The 15,618-nt window shown below is 32.2% G+C and overlaps 1 protein-coding gene across 8 annotated transcripts in view; it reads right to left on the bottom strand.

Moving 5' to 3' along the window:
- Positions 1-15,618, bottom strand: part of LOC117105807 (tubulin polyglutamylase TTLL5-like) — a 134,444-nt gene continuing 118,826 nt past the window's right edge. For all 8 annotated transcript variants that reach the window (XM_033247090.1, XM_033247092.1, XM_033247094.1 and 5 more), the window contains one exon: positions 1-4,417. In XM_033247090.1, coding sequence (XP_033102981.1) covers positions 4,389-4,417 — 29 coding nt within the window. In that variant the 3' untranslated portion in view covers positions 1-4,388. The remainder of the gene's footprint in view (positions 4,418-15,618) is intronic.

The following is a 15,618-nucleotide window of genomic DNA, read 5'->3' on the forward strand; positions in this document are numbered from 1 at the left end:
TGAAATTCTGCTGCATTTATTTCGTTTATACCATGTACTGAACAGTAAAATCACAAATGTTAAATATTTTTACAGACAAAACTTTTTAAATATTTTGTTCAACTTTTTACACACATCGTCCAAAAGTGTACAATATTATATTATAAAGAAAGTACTTTGTATATCTGACGAGGTTTCTGTTCTGTTCTTGGTGCAGCAGATAAACGACTGTGAAGAGATGTACTTTAATGAACTGAGGCAACATCCTGAACGTAGATTAAACCATGGCATTTTAAGTAAAGAAACCCTTTACACTCAAATTCAATAAGGTCCACTATCCAAATGTCATGGGGGTTCCATAATAATTATAAAAAATATTAGTAATACAGGTAATAATAATAGACATAATATAATAGTGAATAGAAAAAAAAAACAATGTACAAACAGTTTACATCACTTGAATATTAGAAATGCATATACAGTAAATGCTTAGTAATTATATAAATGTTAAACATCCTTGATTATATAACTTCTGAAAACTGTTTATAAAACTTATTTTGATATCAATCAATCAATCAAGGCCAGAAAACACATTTCATGATAAAAAAAAAAGCACTTAGAACCATGGGCTAATAACACTGTAAATACAATTCGTTACAATATCAATATAACCAAAGACTTACTATATACATTTTATTAGTACAATATTAAAAATAAAATATAATAAAATAATTGCAAAATTTATTTTGTATAAATTTTATTGAGGGTGACCATAACTTCTAAAGCACACATACAACATACAAGGGTTTATTGCTTTGGGAGTTACAGTACTTGTAAGTCACTTCTGTCTTGGTGGAACTGAAAGACAACCTATGTAAATGTAAACATAATTTGTATAATTATCATTAATAATAATAATCATACAATAACAAGACTTTTTAGTTATAATAAATATAACTTTTAAAAACAATACGTTTTGGTTATAATTAATGGTAAAAACAATGTAATAGAATTTACAATGTACAGACACCTACAAAAGTAATTAATTCATAAACAAAATATACTATCACAGTAAACAAAAATACTAAATATAATAATAATAATAGTCAAAATAGTAATAATAATAATAATAATAATAATAATAATAATAGTAAGCATATCGCCATTACCATTAAAAATAATAAAATTTATAACAAATATACTTCTGATTCTAAAATGCATGAATGCTTAATGAACTGTTTTTCTCCAAAACAATAATTAATATTTAAAATAACAACATTCACTAACAGTACAACAGAGAAAATATAAATTTAAAACCAATTACTTCAATGATAGGCCTGTATTTAAAAGACTGTTAGCAATAGGACAACGATAAAAAGTTCTATTCTAAATATGCCAAGTAGTCAATGATTTATTGGACACAAGTTTTTTTCGTGTGATGCATTGCTGCCTGTAGACATCAAACGATGGGATGGGCTTTGTATATCCAAATATGTGTTTATGCTGGCGCAAATGCATAAGGCACGGCTATTTACATAGCTCAAGTAAACTTTGAAGGGATGAAATTATAAACATAAAAAATCAAACAAATTATAAAAATCAAACAACATTTTGAATAACAATAAATTTAATACAAGTTAAACTGAGAAATTTAGTCAGAAGTTAATAATGAAAGATATTTGTATTGCACAAAGCTACAAAAAAAAATACAAAGGATCGGATGATTAAAAAGAACATGGTTTCCACTAATTATTTTTTAAAAAATTAATTTAAAATGTGAATTTGTTACATTTTACAGCGTAAGATACCAAGTTATAAGCTCTTTAAGTAGATGAGTCATCGCTAGTGGTCCTGTGGGGAACCTTATTTGAGTTTCCTCGCCTAAGTACAGAAGGTCAAACACTTCCTCTCTGTCCTTAAGATTGCTCGCAAGCAACTGTAAGAGAAACTCTGCAACAAACACTGAAACACGCAGCGAGGCTTGGTGTGCTTGGTGTTGAAAAGGCTTTCCTTGTATTACATAACAGGCTCGTAGCCTTATCACCGAGGAAACACGAGTGCGTGGTTAAGTAGTTTAACTGAAGAGGGATGTATTTTTGGATAAGTAAATAAAACGATTGGTGAGTATGCAGTGAAAGATTCAGAAGCTACTAAAAGCAATGCTTCCTAACGAGTTAAAGTTACATATTCTTAGCTGTTTGATTTAAAGAAATGTTTATTGGGCCTAACTATTTAGCTACCAATCATTCAATTTCTGTGGACATTTGTTGAAAAAAAAGGATACTTGTAAAATAATAAAAACTATAATTAATAATTATATGCTAACAATAAAATAATATTTATAAAACACTAATGAAAAAATAAAATTAATAAAAAGAATAATAATATAAAATAAACTGGAATGCAAGAATTCTCAAAGTAAAATTGAATAGATCTTAAACAATAACACAATAATAATACAATAATAATAAACAATACATGACACCTAAATTCTGTACACAATAGATTACTGAGAAACACAAGAATAGCAAAATAGATAGTTTGCATAGATAAAAAGCAACTAAAAATTTTGAGCTGCATAATTATTCAAATAGCTAATTAGCATATTCATAAAGTTTAAAAAACAAATGAGAATTTTAAACTGAATTACTTTAGTTATGGAATGCATTTTTAAAAAAAAAACATCAAAATTGTTGAAATTGTTGTTTACACTGTTGTATTATTCCAACAATACAAAAAATGTGTTAAGCAAGATGAAAATTCCCATGAGCATTCATGTTTAAGCATTGATTTATGATTAAATTTTCGAATAAATTCATGAATGTCAGCAATCTTTTCCCCTAAACTGAATGTCTATAAAACTTGAAAAATATCCTTCATAAAAAGCTATAAGGCTTTCAATGTAGGATTTGATCTATAGAATTAGCGACATTTAATTTCCAATTGAAAAAACATCAAAAATATATTATTCGGTTGCAGTCTGAAGGAATTGACAGTATTTTTTGGAGGATTGTCTGTTCAGGTGTAGGTGAGGTCTGTCACTAAGGAAACCGTTTCGGTTTATGGTAGGTCCAATAATAAATAACGAGCAATGACGGGTATAAAGTAGACACCAGGTGATTTCATTTACAGGTGTATTCAGGATGCGGATTGATAAATGTAGGTCAAGTCACCTGTTGATATTCTCAAGTGGTTGTGGTGTTGATTATATAGTTGAAAATAGAAAAGGGAGCAGAAGGCAATCACAACATATGAGATTCACCTTAGAATCACCAGCAGATATGTAAATGATAAACACTTCAATCATAAAACCACTGGCTCCTTCCTTTATCTTTACAAGAATAATTACTTATCCCTCTCTTTAATCTTGACAGGAATAATCAACTGAAATCAAAAGATTAATCACACATAACCAAAGCTTAAAGCTCTGTCCACACTAAAGTTTTCTTTGACAAAAAACTGGTGTACGCCCATATATAGTCATGATGTGCCTATATATGGTCATGATGTGCCTATATATGGTCATGATGTGCCCATATATAGTAATGTGCCTATATATGGTCATGATGTGATGTCAGCATGACCATATTTAGGCATGTCACATGTTTTTATCAAACAAAATTTGATAGTCTGAACAGGGCTTTAGTGCTCATAATACTAAAGTTCTGTCAACAAATTCTATGCGACAAATAAATGTGACATGCCCATATTTGGGTGTAATCACATCATCATGCCCATATAATTAAAGGTACCCAAATTTGTCAAAGAACATTTAACAGTTTAGACTAAGCTTAAAACAAAATATACCAATTCCTATACCACAATCATAAGTACAAGCAATACCAATAAAATGGTAATTTATACACAAACGTGTGTATAAAAAAAACCATTACTTCCTTACAACCTTATTACGTTCAGTATTTGCAAGTTTATATAATAGGCCTATATACAGATAAAGCATGAAAGACTTTCAATGGTAGACCTTAGGATCTGTACAGTTAGAAAACATATAGAAAAAATCATGAAAGAGTTAAGCAAACATACTTATAAAAACATGTTTATAAATTATACATGTATGTGCTTTAAAAACATAAGAATTATGACATGCACGCAAATGCATATATTAAGACTTATATTGTCAGGAGTAATAAATCTGTATGTATGATATAAAGACTTCATAAAAAGTAAGACATAAAAATGACGGGCAGGTAAAAAGCATAAAAAAGCGTAAAATAAGCCTCTGTTTCATTGCAATGCATATCTCCATATATTTACATTATGCTTTAGTACGAATGACAGCAACACAGTGTTGAGGAAGACGGTCTGGTTGAGTAAGGCTGTGGCAATGATTGTCAATTGCAGGTGACTGAGGTCAAAGGTCATCCTTCTTTTCAACGACCTGTACTGTCTCAATGTCTTGTGACGCTTGCTTGTAGACCTGCCAAAGGAAGCAGAAGAACACTGTGACGGTGTTTTAACACATAGACACTAGTGAATTCAATGTGTGTATTGATTCAACCTTTGCCCTAAGAAGATCTGTATTGGCGAAATTTAATTTAGCAGGTGTGAAAGCCTGTCAATGGTCATAACCTGCTAGTGTCAAAAATCCTGGCATTCAGGTTAGTAAACTAACAACACTATTACAGCCATTCAGAGGCTAGTAAACTAACAACCACATTTAACAGTCCTTCAGAGGCCAGTAAACTAACACTTAACAGCTAACAACATAAAAAGCCAACAACTAACAACAATTAATAAGTTAAATATCATAGAATTCAGAGGCCAGTAAACTCAAACTAACACTTAACAGTTAACAACATAAAAAAGCCAGCAACTAACAACAATGAATAGGTTGTAACAACAGAAAAAAAAATTAAGTACACCATTAAATAAATTACAATTAATATTTTTTTTAAATAAACTGAAATTTGAACTCATAAAGCAACTTACAATTTTGACATATAATTCACATTCTTAAACCATGTGATGAACTACTGCTATATCACATGAGAGAATTCTTAAGGACCTGTAACGCTAGATATTACGTTGTCATATATCGCTTTAAAACATATTTTCGTTATAACTCACACAAGACCATCAATTACTACATTTTTGCACCATCATATTTAATAATAATAATAAATAATAATATGTCGTTCTTATATAGCGCTTAATGCCTTAACAAAGCCTCTAAGCTCTTCACAATATTACCTCGGTCATTGGATCAAACACATATGGAACACATTGAACACTAAATGAAATTATTAAATTAAATTATATCTCCATAATATTGCGGCTAGTAATCAGCGCAGTGTTGGAACCTACCAGGTACCCACTTGTACTCCTGGGTGGAGAGAGGCAACCGTAGATAAAGTGCCTTGCCCAAGGAAACAAGCGATTTGCACAGCGAGAGTTTTGAACCACCGACCTCGGGGTTGGGAGTCCAAGCCACACCGATGCGCCAACCACTTCTACATTTACCAAGGGTGATCCACCTTGTGGGCTAATCATTTGGGACAGTCAATAATAGACTTATGGAGTAGAAAGTTTGGACTCTTGATGCTCTATAAACTAAGTCTACTAATGAGGCGTCATCACTACGCGAGCAACTCAAGCGAATTGATGAACACCATCACAACCGAAATTAAGGGTGGTATTTGAACATGCGTTTGCTGCCGGTGTAAAATGGGTGCAGCTCGGGATCAACTCAGACTTTTTCGTTCGATGTAAATGGGAAAAGCAACCGGGATCACTCCGAAACAAACAGGTTTATTCTGACCATGGCCGTGTAAAAGGGGTATTAATAAGGCTTCGGGAGTGGAGAGCTGATCAATATGGAACACTCAATGCTCTATTTAATAAAGTCTCTTAATAAGGCTTCGGGAGTTACGAGAGCTGAAACTTATGGAACACTTGATAAGAGATGTGGAGTAGAAAGTTTTGGCTCTCGATGCTTGATAAACAAGTCTCTTATTGACGCCTGGCAAGCAGAACATTGGGGGTGCTATATATTCTATAAGGAAAAAGTGTAGGTAACAAACGAAAGGCCACGCCCACCTCAGGCCCACCATGATTGGGGCTAAGGTGATGACATTTTTCTAGAATAAGCACCTTTAGAAGCCGGAAATGGCACTGTCAGGCTGCAAAAAAAAACAAAAACCGGCAACTGAAGTTCAGGCCTAAGTAAAACAAAAGATTTGTTTTTTATTGAATTTGCAGGAGATTTTTGCTTGTTTGCGTGAGTGTGGGGAACCGTACCAATTTCTGGGAAACTCCCGGGAGTTCCAGGAAAATTGGGACCTCTGTAATTCCATCTTTCAAGTGTCAAGTTACTTGCTGTTGAATGAAATAATAATTTTTAAAAAGACCCTCAATTCTCTATAAACAAGTCTCTTTAGGCTTGGAGTGGAGACCTGGCCATTTCTGACCCTTAAGTCTCTAAAACAAAGTTAAAAAAATCAATACAGGTCTTCCTCTAATTAAAGACTACTACCAGTTTAAAAAACATTTTTCTGTGGTGCCAAATTAACTTAAGATGTCTTTTATCTTTATCATTCTAGAGACCGAAGCTGCTAAAGTCCACTAAAAGTGCCAAATGTGGTCTTTAAATGGAGGAAGACCAGTATAAAATATTAATTTTTCAACAATATATCTCTTAGCGGTTTTTTGATGGCTTTTGTTGGCATTGAAAAATAGCAACAAAAGTTTAAAAGGTTCATATATGTCATTCTCAGACATCTCTGACAGTTTTATTTTCAAAATGTAGCTTACGAGCATGTGTGGCTTAATGGTCTTTTTTTATACACACCCCAACAGGCTATTTTTAGTATTTTGTAACCAAGTCTCCTTCCTGGTTGTGTTCGCTGGAAACTAGCCAGCGAATAATTCATATTAATACTGGTCATACCAAAAGACTGAAATAGTCTGAAACAGTACCTCATATAGTTCAACTAAGCTTACTGATAGGCTCTTAGAAAGTAATCTAAAAACTGAGAGGGATTATTTGTTATCAAAAATATTTATAATTAGCCACTGATAATTAATCATAAATCACAGAGTACTGTTACCATGCCAACATACAGTTAGTTTTGATATGACATCACTGTGATGTCAAAACAAATATAAAGCACTGTTGAATCAAAAGTACAGAATAAATGTGTTGTTTTCGCATTGGTATTAATCCAATGAAATGTCTACTGTAGGCCAGGCTAGCAATTGGTACAAAGGGCCCAACAGTGCAGGCCAACTTCTGGAAAGAAACAATAACATTATGTATATTTTTCAATCTATATTTGTTGCTCACATAAGTACCGTATATTTCGGTTGAAGTATCACTGATTTGAATTGTAGAATGAGTATATTGTATTTTTAATCGCCAATTACTTCGAAAAAAGGGGTGTCTACACATATAAGACCATGTACTGCATATATCCTTGGGTTAATAGTATATTATGTGAGGTATTGTGCAGTATAATAATATTACTATAATAACAATAATATTATTAACTTATTAGTTTTATTATATAGAGTATGGCAAATTAACAAAATAATATTACACTTACAGTCAACAGAAATATTACAATAAAAACTAACAAATAATAATACTTAAATTCAACAGAAATATTACAATAAAAATTAACAAAGAATAATAACAATATAAAATAACTTTTTGTGATACCACAATAAAAATTATTGTACCATCATTGACAAAATAATGCAAAATATCACCTATCAAACAATAGTATGGTATTAACACAGGTCCATTCTGTTCACAAACTGTTTACATTGAAACGTACATCGTTTACTATGAAAAACTAGTAATGCAATTATATACAAGATTAGTTTAATTGACTTTACTAATAACAGAGTTTGTGGACATTTAGCAGGATTAAGGCTTGACTTAACAAGGCAACATGCAAATGAAAAACTAAACAGACGACCATCTTGACTACTAGGCATGCGGAACTATTAAAAAAACATCTTTTAATAATTAGTTTCAACATATCTGTCGCCAACAAATCAAAGGGTTTTATCCATTTTATTCACTTTTATGTCTCACAGATAATAGCCTAGCTACTAATAATTATTAGAATAAATATATATATTTTTTTCACATTAGGCATAAGAGTCAAGGATTGCCAATTGGCATGGTTTAAGTATCATTCCTTTTCACAAGACAAACACATGGGATGTTTTATACATAAATTGAGTCTTGTTATGAGTCTTTATGTGGAGTTCTTGTTTTTGTGGAAAAAAAAAATCTATTAGGACTACTTGACCGCAATGGACTTTCCGGGGTGTCAATCAAACTTAACATCAGACCAATCAGAATACGGCCAGCAATACCTGTATATGCGTGCCCAACAAATGTGTGGTGGCAAAGACAAGACAGACGAGTCACTCATCGCAAAAATCGATTTTGAGTTATTAATACAGGGTTAAGCAGTAGAATGAGAGCTATAAAATGGGAAAATAATCATTCAAATCCGACATTTAATTACGAAGTTAAGAGCGTTTAAACATGCAGCTGTTTAAAGAACAATATATATAAGAAATCACCCTGCAAAGTTTATGATTTCGGGAATTTCTCATGGAGAAACTATCATGAAATCCTTAAAAAGTGTTGTTTTAACATTGAAAATGAGGAAAATCACAGCATAGTATGATGTATAAATATATAAAGTTTAGTTTAGTGCAAAATAGATTTTTTAAAATTTGAAATTCCAGCATGTTTTGGCCATATTCTCTGAAACATGACTTGCGACTGGTTTAGCTTGTCTTTGCCACATCCATTGTGCCACAAATGCACATGTTTGCGTACATTTACATTATTGTTAAAAGGGTAAGCAACTTTCCACCAAGCTACAGCTTCAATCAAAATGATCAATGTTACGCTATAACATATGGTAGTTCCTCTGGTATACAAGCCCACCCAACACCCCCAAAAATTATGCCACATTTATGTTCAAGTGGGGTTGGCTTACTGTATACCACAGTCACTATGGTAGTCTTATGGAGAGCAGCAAGTACATCAGAATAAATATTATCCTTATTTACACCAATTTAACTGACACAGTCAAAATTTTTCATATTGGTGTATGTCACGATCTTCTGCCAAATTTATTAGCTGCAAAAAAATGATTAGTTTAGATTAGAAGCAAATGTATTAAAGTAGTAATAACTTAACACCTGAAGGTAGGATTTGGTTAAGCAGATGGTTGCAGGAGGGCCATTGTTAAAATCTCACCCTGCTGTTAATATCACAGCATCAGTTAAACAAAAATTTGTTTTTTTAGATCCAGTTTCAAATGTTGCCAAAAATAAAGGAAACAAAGTTGAATAATTTTTTTGTTTGTGGTGGAAATGAAATTGAATAATTCTAATATTATACAACATTTACTAGGCAACAGACATCATATTTTATTATTTAAAGGAGAGTCCCACACTATCCACATAATAATTATATTGTGAACTTGTCGTACTAATTTAGATATGTAGTTAGAGAAACGAACAATATTACAGGAAGCTTAATGGCTACAGATTTCACCAAGAGCATGTCCGGGCTATTAAAGTCAGTCAAATTGGTGATCATCTATCAAATTTTGTTTGACAAACTGTTGTATGCCCATATATAGTCATGATGTGCCTATGGTCATGACATGATGTCATCAGCAAAAGTTTATGCAAATTGTTTTTGGAATTTTGACACTACATTGGATATTTTATATTTAAAAAGCATTAGAAACAAACAAACAAATAAATGATTAAAAATTAATAACAGTAAAAATTTAATTCAATGTATAGGTATTTAGTTTAATACAACATAACAAACACTGCAACTACCAATGTTTGTTTCTTTTGTCCTTTTTTTTGTTGCCCTAAATCACACGATTACTCGAAAGACTGTCACCTTAACAGGTATTGGTTACAAAGTGACAGAATCGGACAAATTCTCATGCACAAGTCTGGTGCGTTTGAATTCCAACAGGTGCAATAGGATTTCGGCTCAAAGTAGAAGCCAGTTTCACAATTATACTCGTTTTCATGACCTATTAGTGGATTAGAGTATGACATCATGTATGGTACAAATTCATCACATGCAAGACAAAATGCACTAAAAATGAACCTAGAAAAACTATATTGTGTGTAACTTTTTTAATCATCCAAAGTTGTACCATATTGATATAATTATAATCTAATTAATATTTTTCATATGTTTAATAGCACCTTTCTTTATTAGAACATACTTGACAATTTTCTAATAAAAACAATGAAATGTAGAATTAATTATGGCCCAACAACTGCCATTTTCCCGAGTTAATACATACTCATAACATAATAAAATTCTCCCCAGGGAGCTAAAAATATGCTCCATATGTGTTTGATTCAATGACCAGGGGTAATGTGAAGCACTTAGAGGTCTTGTTGGCATAATATAATAAGTCTAACATAATGAATATTTTACATAGCCATGTGCATACACAATGAATTTCAAAAATTGAATTATAAAACTTTATACAATAATTAAAAGAGCTGTAAATAATAAAATATAACAACAAAACAACATGATAATCTGCCTCATGATTTTAATCAGTCACAAAATCAAATCATTCTCCAAGTCAGTAATAATAATCATCATTGCAAAGTGATCATCATCCTTAAGTAAACGTGACTCATCCATAAATAGTTATCATACTTTAGCCCCTACCAAGTCCATAACTGACCTCATTATTGTCATAGTAATTACTTCATAAGCATCTCAATAAAATGGTAGAACGGAAATCATTTCCTACTTTGATTTGTCCGAATCAATTGAAACAATCGGAAAGACAACGAATTATCACGCTGTTTAATAATTACTCAAGGTAACCAGCTCACGAATCGTACCAAACGTCTTTGATATGAAACCAGACCCCGAGCACGCAATTAGATTAACAGAGTTTATGAGCTGCAGAGAGTGCAGTGCATCGAAAATTACTAACTTAGTCGGGTGCTAGTAATTGCCGATATCCACTGCTTGAAGGGTGGTCTAACATGCTAACAAACTGATGCTGTTTCTACTATCGAGAACATTTACAATCGAATTGTAAGAAATGTGAAAAACAACATGTGTTGGGATTTTGTCAAAGATTTTATTTCAGTACACACATCAGGAATCGGCACACGTACAAGAAACGTATAATTATTTAATATTGAATTCAGAATATGAAACAATCATCAACTAAAACATCACTGATTTTGAAGTTTTGGACCATGAATATTTTAACTATACCCACAGGGTGTGTCTATAATAATGCAAACAGCCTTTGGCGAAAGGGACTGACCACTGTTTCCTTTATTAAAGTTAGGTTTCAGAGGAAATACATTTTTTTATATGTTGAACAACTGATTTTCTAAGACACAAAAAGCATATTTGACAAACCACTCTTTTTCCACCTTTCCCCCAGTTTTTAAATATTTAAAAAATCTGTATCTCATTAACTGTTCCCTAGTTTTTCGACAAATACGCTTTTTGTGTCTTTGAAAAATCAGTTGTACAACATATTAAATTTTTTTCCCCTCTGGAGCCTAAATTTAAAACTCAATGCCATGAAAATAAAAACGAAAGTAAATAAAAATTATATTGTTACAATCATATAGTTGTCAACTTCCTTTAAAACATGTCCTCAGTCAGTATATCCATCAATGCTGATTATTATTGGATCCTCAATGCTTTATAACCAAGACACTTTGTGAGACTTAAAATAAAATGTGCGGAATTTATATGGGCTAGTGTACGACTGCGTCGCAACTGTGACTACCGATGAGATTGGCGTTTGCATACTCCCTCATTAAAACTACATTTAATAGCTATCCCACATTTCACAAACTGACGACAGGTAATTTTTAAATAGAAGATGCAAAATTCACTAAATTATATTCATTATTACAAGTTCAGGACGTTGGCCTCTGTTTAATCTTTGAGCTCGAACTTGACATCATTCTTGTAGTCTGTGTCCAGACAAAGTGATTACGGTTTCCTTTGTTGAATGAGGCTGAAAAATATTTTTTAATTTGACCTAATTATTTTTATTTTTATATAATCACTAATTTTACTCGCCAAAGTCTGATTCTCTTGCTTACTATGTGGGATGGTGCTTGATTTGACATAATTTTCAATTATTTACAGACTTTTTTCTAAGAATACCATCAGATTTTTGTATTATTTAAATATCTTTTAATTGGCAATAAACATATTTTATTTTTTTACATATTTATATTATTTTACTTTTAATTGAATTAAAACATTTTTTTTTTGGGTTAAAAATGTTAGTTTATTTCAGATTTCTGTGGCAATTTATTTTAAAGTAAACTCTGTTTTAATTAAACAAGGGTGATACATCAAGTATTTGCTGATTTTGTTTGGTAATGAAAACAATTCTAAAATTTCCTGTCAATTGAATTGATATCATAAACTAACAATATGACTGCCAGGATCTGAAAACAGGACAATTGGATTGGAAGGTGAAATCTTAGCCACCATACTTCTATCATTTAAATCTCACACAGAAATAAGATGTGGGGTTTGTGGGATACGTTTTTGCTGCTGCAACCTTCTTAATATCTTAGCCGAATTATTTTCTCATGGTCCCAATAACATAAAAATATTGAGATCCTTTTAAAGGTCAGACCACAAAAAACCCTTATTAATCTAATTGGTAGATTTCTACTTCTTACACACTGACAACAAACTATATAGTAATGTAACACATATTTCAATGACTATGATTAATAACATGACTTGGAAGTTCACAATAGTACATTTCATGACAGCCCTACTCCTTTCAAGGACTTTTTATCACTCCCACAAATGTTTGAAGTCAGTGCTGGTTGATTTACGATGTTTTCCTTCTTCAGACCGGAAATGAATTATTAACACACTGCAACCGGATTGACAAGTCTCAAAATTCCGTCTTCGTCTTCGTACTACCTCTACTATGGGTCATGTGGTGATTTTCTATAGGGGATTTTTTTAAGGATTTATTTTTGGAAAACTTTTGAATTTATCTTGTGACCAATTATTCCAAATTATGCAAATAAATAGGGTGGACAAGTTACATATGGCTTCAGCACATGGGAGAGAAATGGGATTTGATGAAAAAGGAAGAGAAGGGGGAAAAGAACGAAAGAAAGAGTGCATGTGGACTCTGGCAATATGCTCCTCTGTTGAGAAACTACTATCGGGAAATGCCTAACTGAAAATCTTTTCCACAGAAAACTATGCTTATCATGGTATATAGCTGTGTTTACACAATCACACTGGAAATACCTGTAATTTTCCCATGAACATGATGACATCAGCATGTTTGTAATAGGTATGATATATATATCATCTTACTCATTAAAAATAACACACAATTCTCACTTAAACCTTTATAGTGTGGACAGGGTTTAATGACATCCTTCAACCTATGCTTATCATGGTATATAGCTCTGTTCACACAATCACACTTCATGTGACAAATACTTGTAATTTGCCCACATATGGATGTGCTGACATCAGCATGTTTGTACGGGTAAGATACCCGACATCGTCTTACTCATATATGTAAAAACAAAACAAATTTCACATAAAATTTGATAGTATGTACTAAACTATTAAATCCTTTCCGAGCCACTGGGTCTCATGGGCTGGAGCTTATCCCCAGTTTCTGTAGTGTGAAGCGGATGAGAGTTGTACTCCCCCTGGACTGGACACTAGTCCGTCGCAGGTTAGTCCCCAGCAGTTTGGTGGTACCCAGTGATACAGCTAGGGGGACTGAAGCAATGTAGCTAAAGTGCCTTGCCCAAGGCCACACAAGCGAATCTGCACAGCGGAGACTCGAAACCCCGACCTTATGATTGAAAGCCCAAACCTCAACCGCTACGCCAAACTTCCGCTATAGTGTGTACAGAGCTTTAAAAAGTGAAGTTTATAGGTCATTGATCTTTAAGGGAGAAAAACAAAATGGTGGTGTGGAGAGCCATTGCTTTCCCTGTGGGTGCATCACAGACCACAGTAATGCTATTTATGGTAGTGTTTGATTAAAAAGAAAAATGTACCTTTACAACAGAATAAAGATATTACTGTCTATGTTGTACTAAAATACACTTCAAAATATGTTCAATATTCGAATAAATTGTGTTTAAGTGTGGTAATAATTTTGAGTTGAAAATTAAAATGAGGGAAAATGTCCTGACCTATTAACGGATACATAAATAATACAAATTCTAAAATGTCTTCACATAGACCCTTAAAATGGCTAGTAGTAATCAATTTTAGGATTTATAGTAACGCTCTGTAAAATAGTAAAAACTTATTTATTTGTTTGTTCATCCAATGAAATTAATAACATATTTGGTTCATTTTTGAATTTTTTTTCCCTCAAAATTTACGATATTTTTAAATAAGGAAATCTACAAAAGGATTTTGTTGTAATTTCTGAGGGTTAATAAATACTATAAATTGATTTATTAATATACTTTGGAAACCACCTGTGGGTCGTTATGCCCAGTCACAAAGGATACATTAAACCTTAAATACAACACAATTATTGAGAAAGGAACTTGCTTTGAGAAAGAAATATAGTGATAAATTATAACAACCTGTTATATACCTAAAAGCTAAATTTATTAATACTATTATTAAATAAAACATTACATTAGTTATTTCATGCATATTCACATCACATAAAAAGTCAGTCCACTTCTATCGTTCTATTGCATTAAAAATGAAATGATCCCGAGTTATTCATTTCATAATTGGACTCGATGTGGTAATTTTATATCCAGACGCACCCGCCCATTGTAAAAATTGATTGCACACGCAAGTATGGCGCAGAAACATAAGGATCAATGATATTTCTATGTTTACAACAGCCTTGAGGTTTGGGCTGGTAGTAAGATCTCACTGCATTTCAGACATCAAGCATAGATGACTGGTACCCAAGGGGAGTTCAAATGTCAACTGAACAATTGCCCCTTCATAAAACATGTAATTAGGTAGCTAAACAGTGACAACCCCATCTGTTGCTTTTCAATTTCCAGCATCCTTAACTAATAAGTAAAGTAATGACCACAATACATTCTCAATTAAAATTAACTGTTGGTTTTGCGTATGATGACAAATATTTGAAACCACAAAAGTTGATGTTTAGTGATTGGATTCTTGAAGGTTGTAAAATAAGAAGTCTTAAAAAAGATTAGAAAAATTCTGTCTTGAGGTAACGAACATAAATGCTATCGCTAAAAAATTTAGGAGGGAGCCGCTTTTTAAAAAAATTCATAAATTTCAAATACAAAACCAGGATTTTTGCAGACAAAATAAATATTTTATATAAATAGTACGCATGTACTTCATTTTAAGCATTTGGAAGTGGTTATTCGCACATCCGTTGTGCGACCAGTATATGTACAGTCTAGCTATGTTAACATGGTGAACGCACAGATGTTTACATTTAAATGCACTTCAACCTACTCAATGATTCGATGTTAACTTTTTCACACTTTGAACGTGAAAATCTTGGGATCCAACCAATCATTAGTCGGCAAAAATGTTATTATCATGTGCAAATTGAAAAAAGAAATTTTAATGCGGGGGCATGAGTGATAATTTAACAA

The sequence above is a fragment of the Anneissia japonica genome, unplaced genomic scaffold (genome assembly GCF_011630105.1).
Source record: "Anneissia japonica isolate Jap-2015-1 unplaced genomic scaffold, ASM1163010v1 scaffold287754_len4335492_cov202, whole genome shotgun sequence".
Classification (NCBI taxonomy): domain Eukaryota; kingdom Metazoa; phylum Echinodermata; class Crinoidea; order Comatulida; family Comatulidae; genus Anneissia; species Anneissia japonica.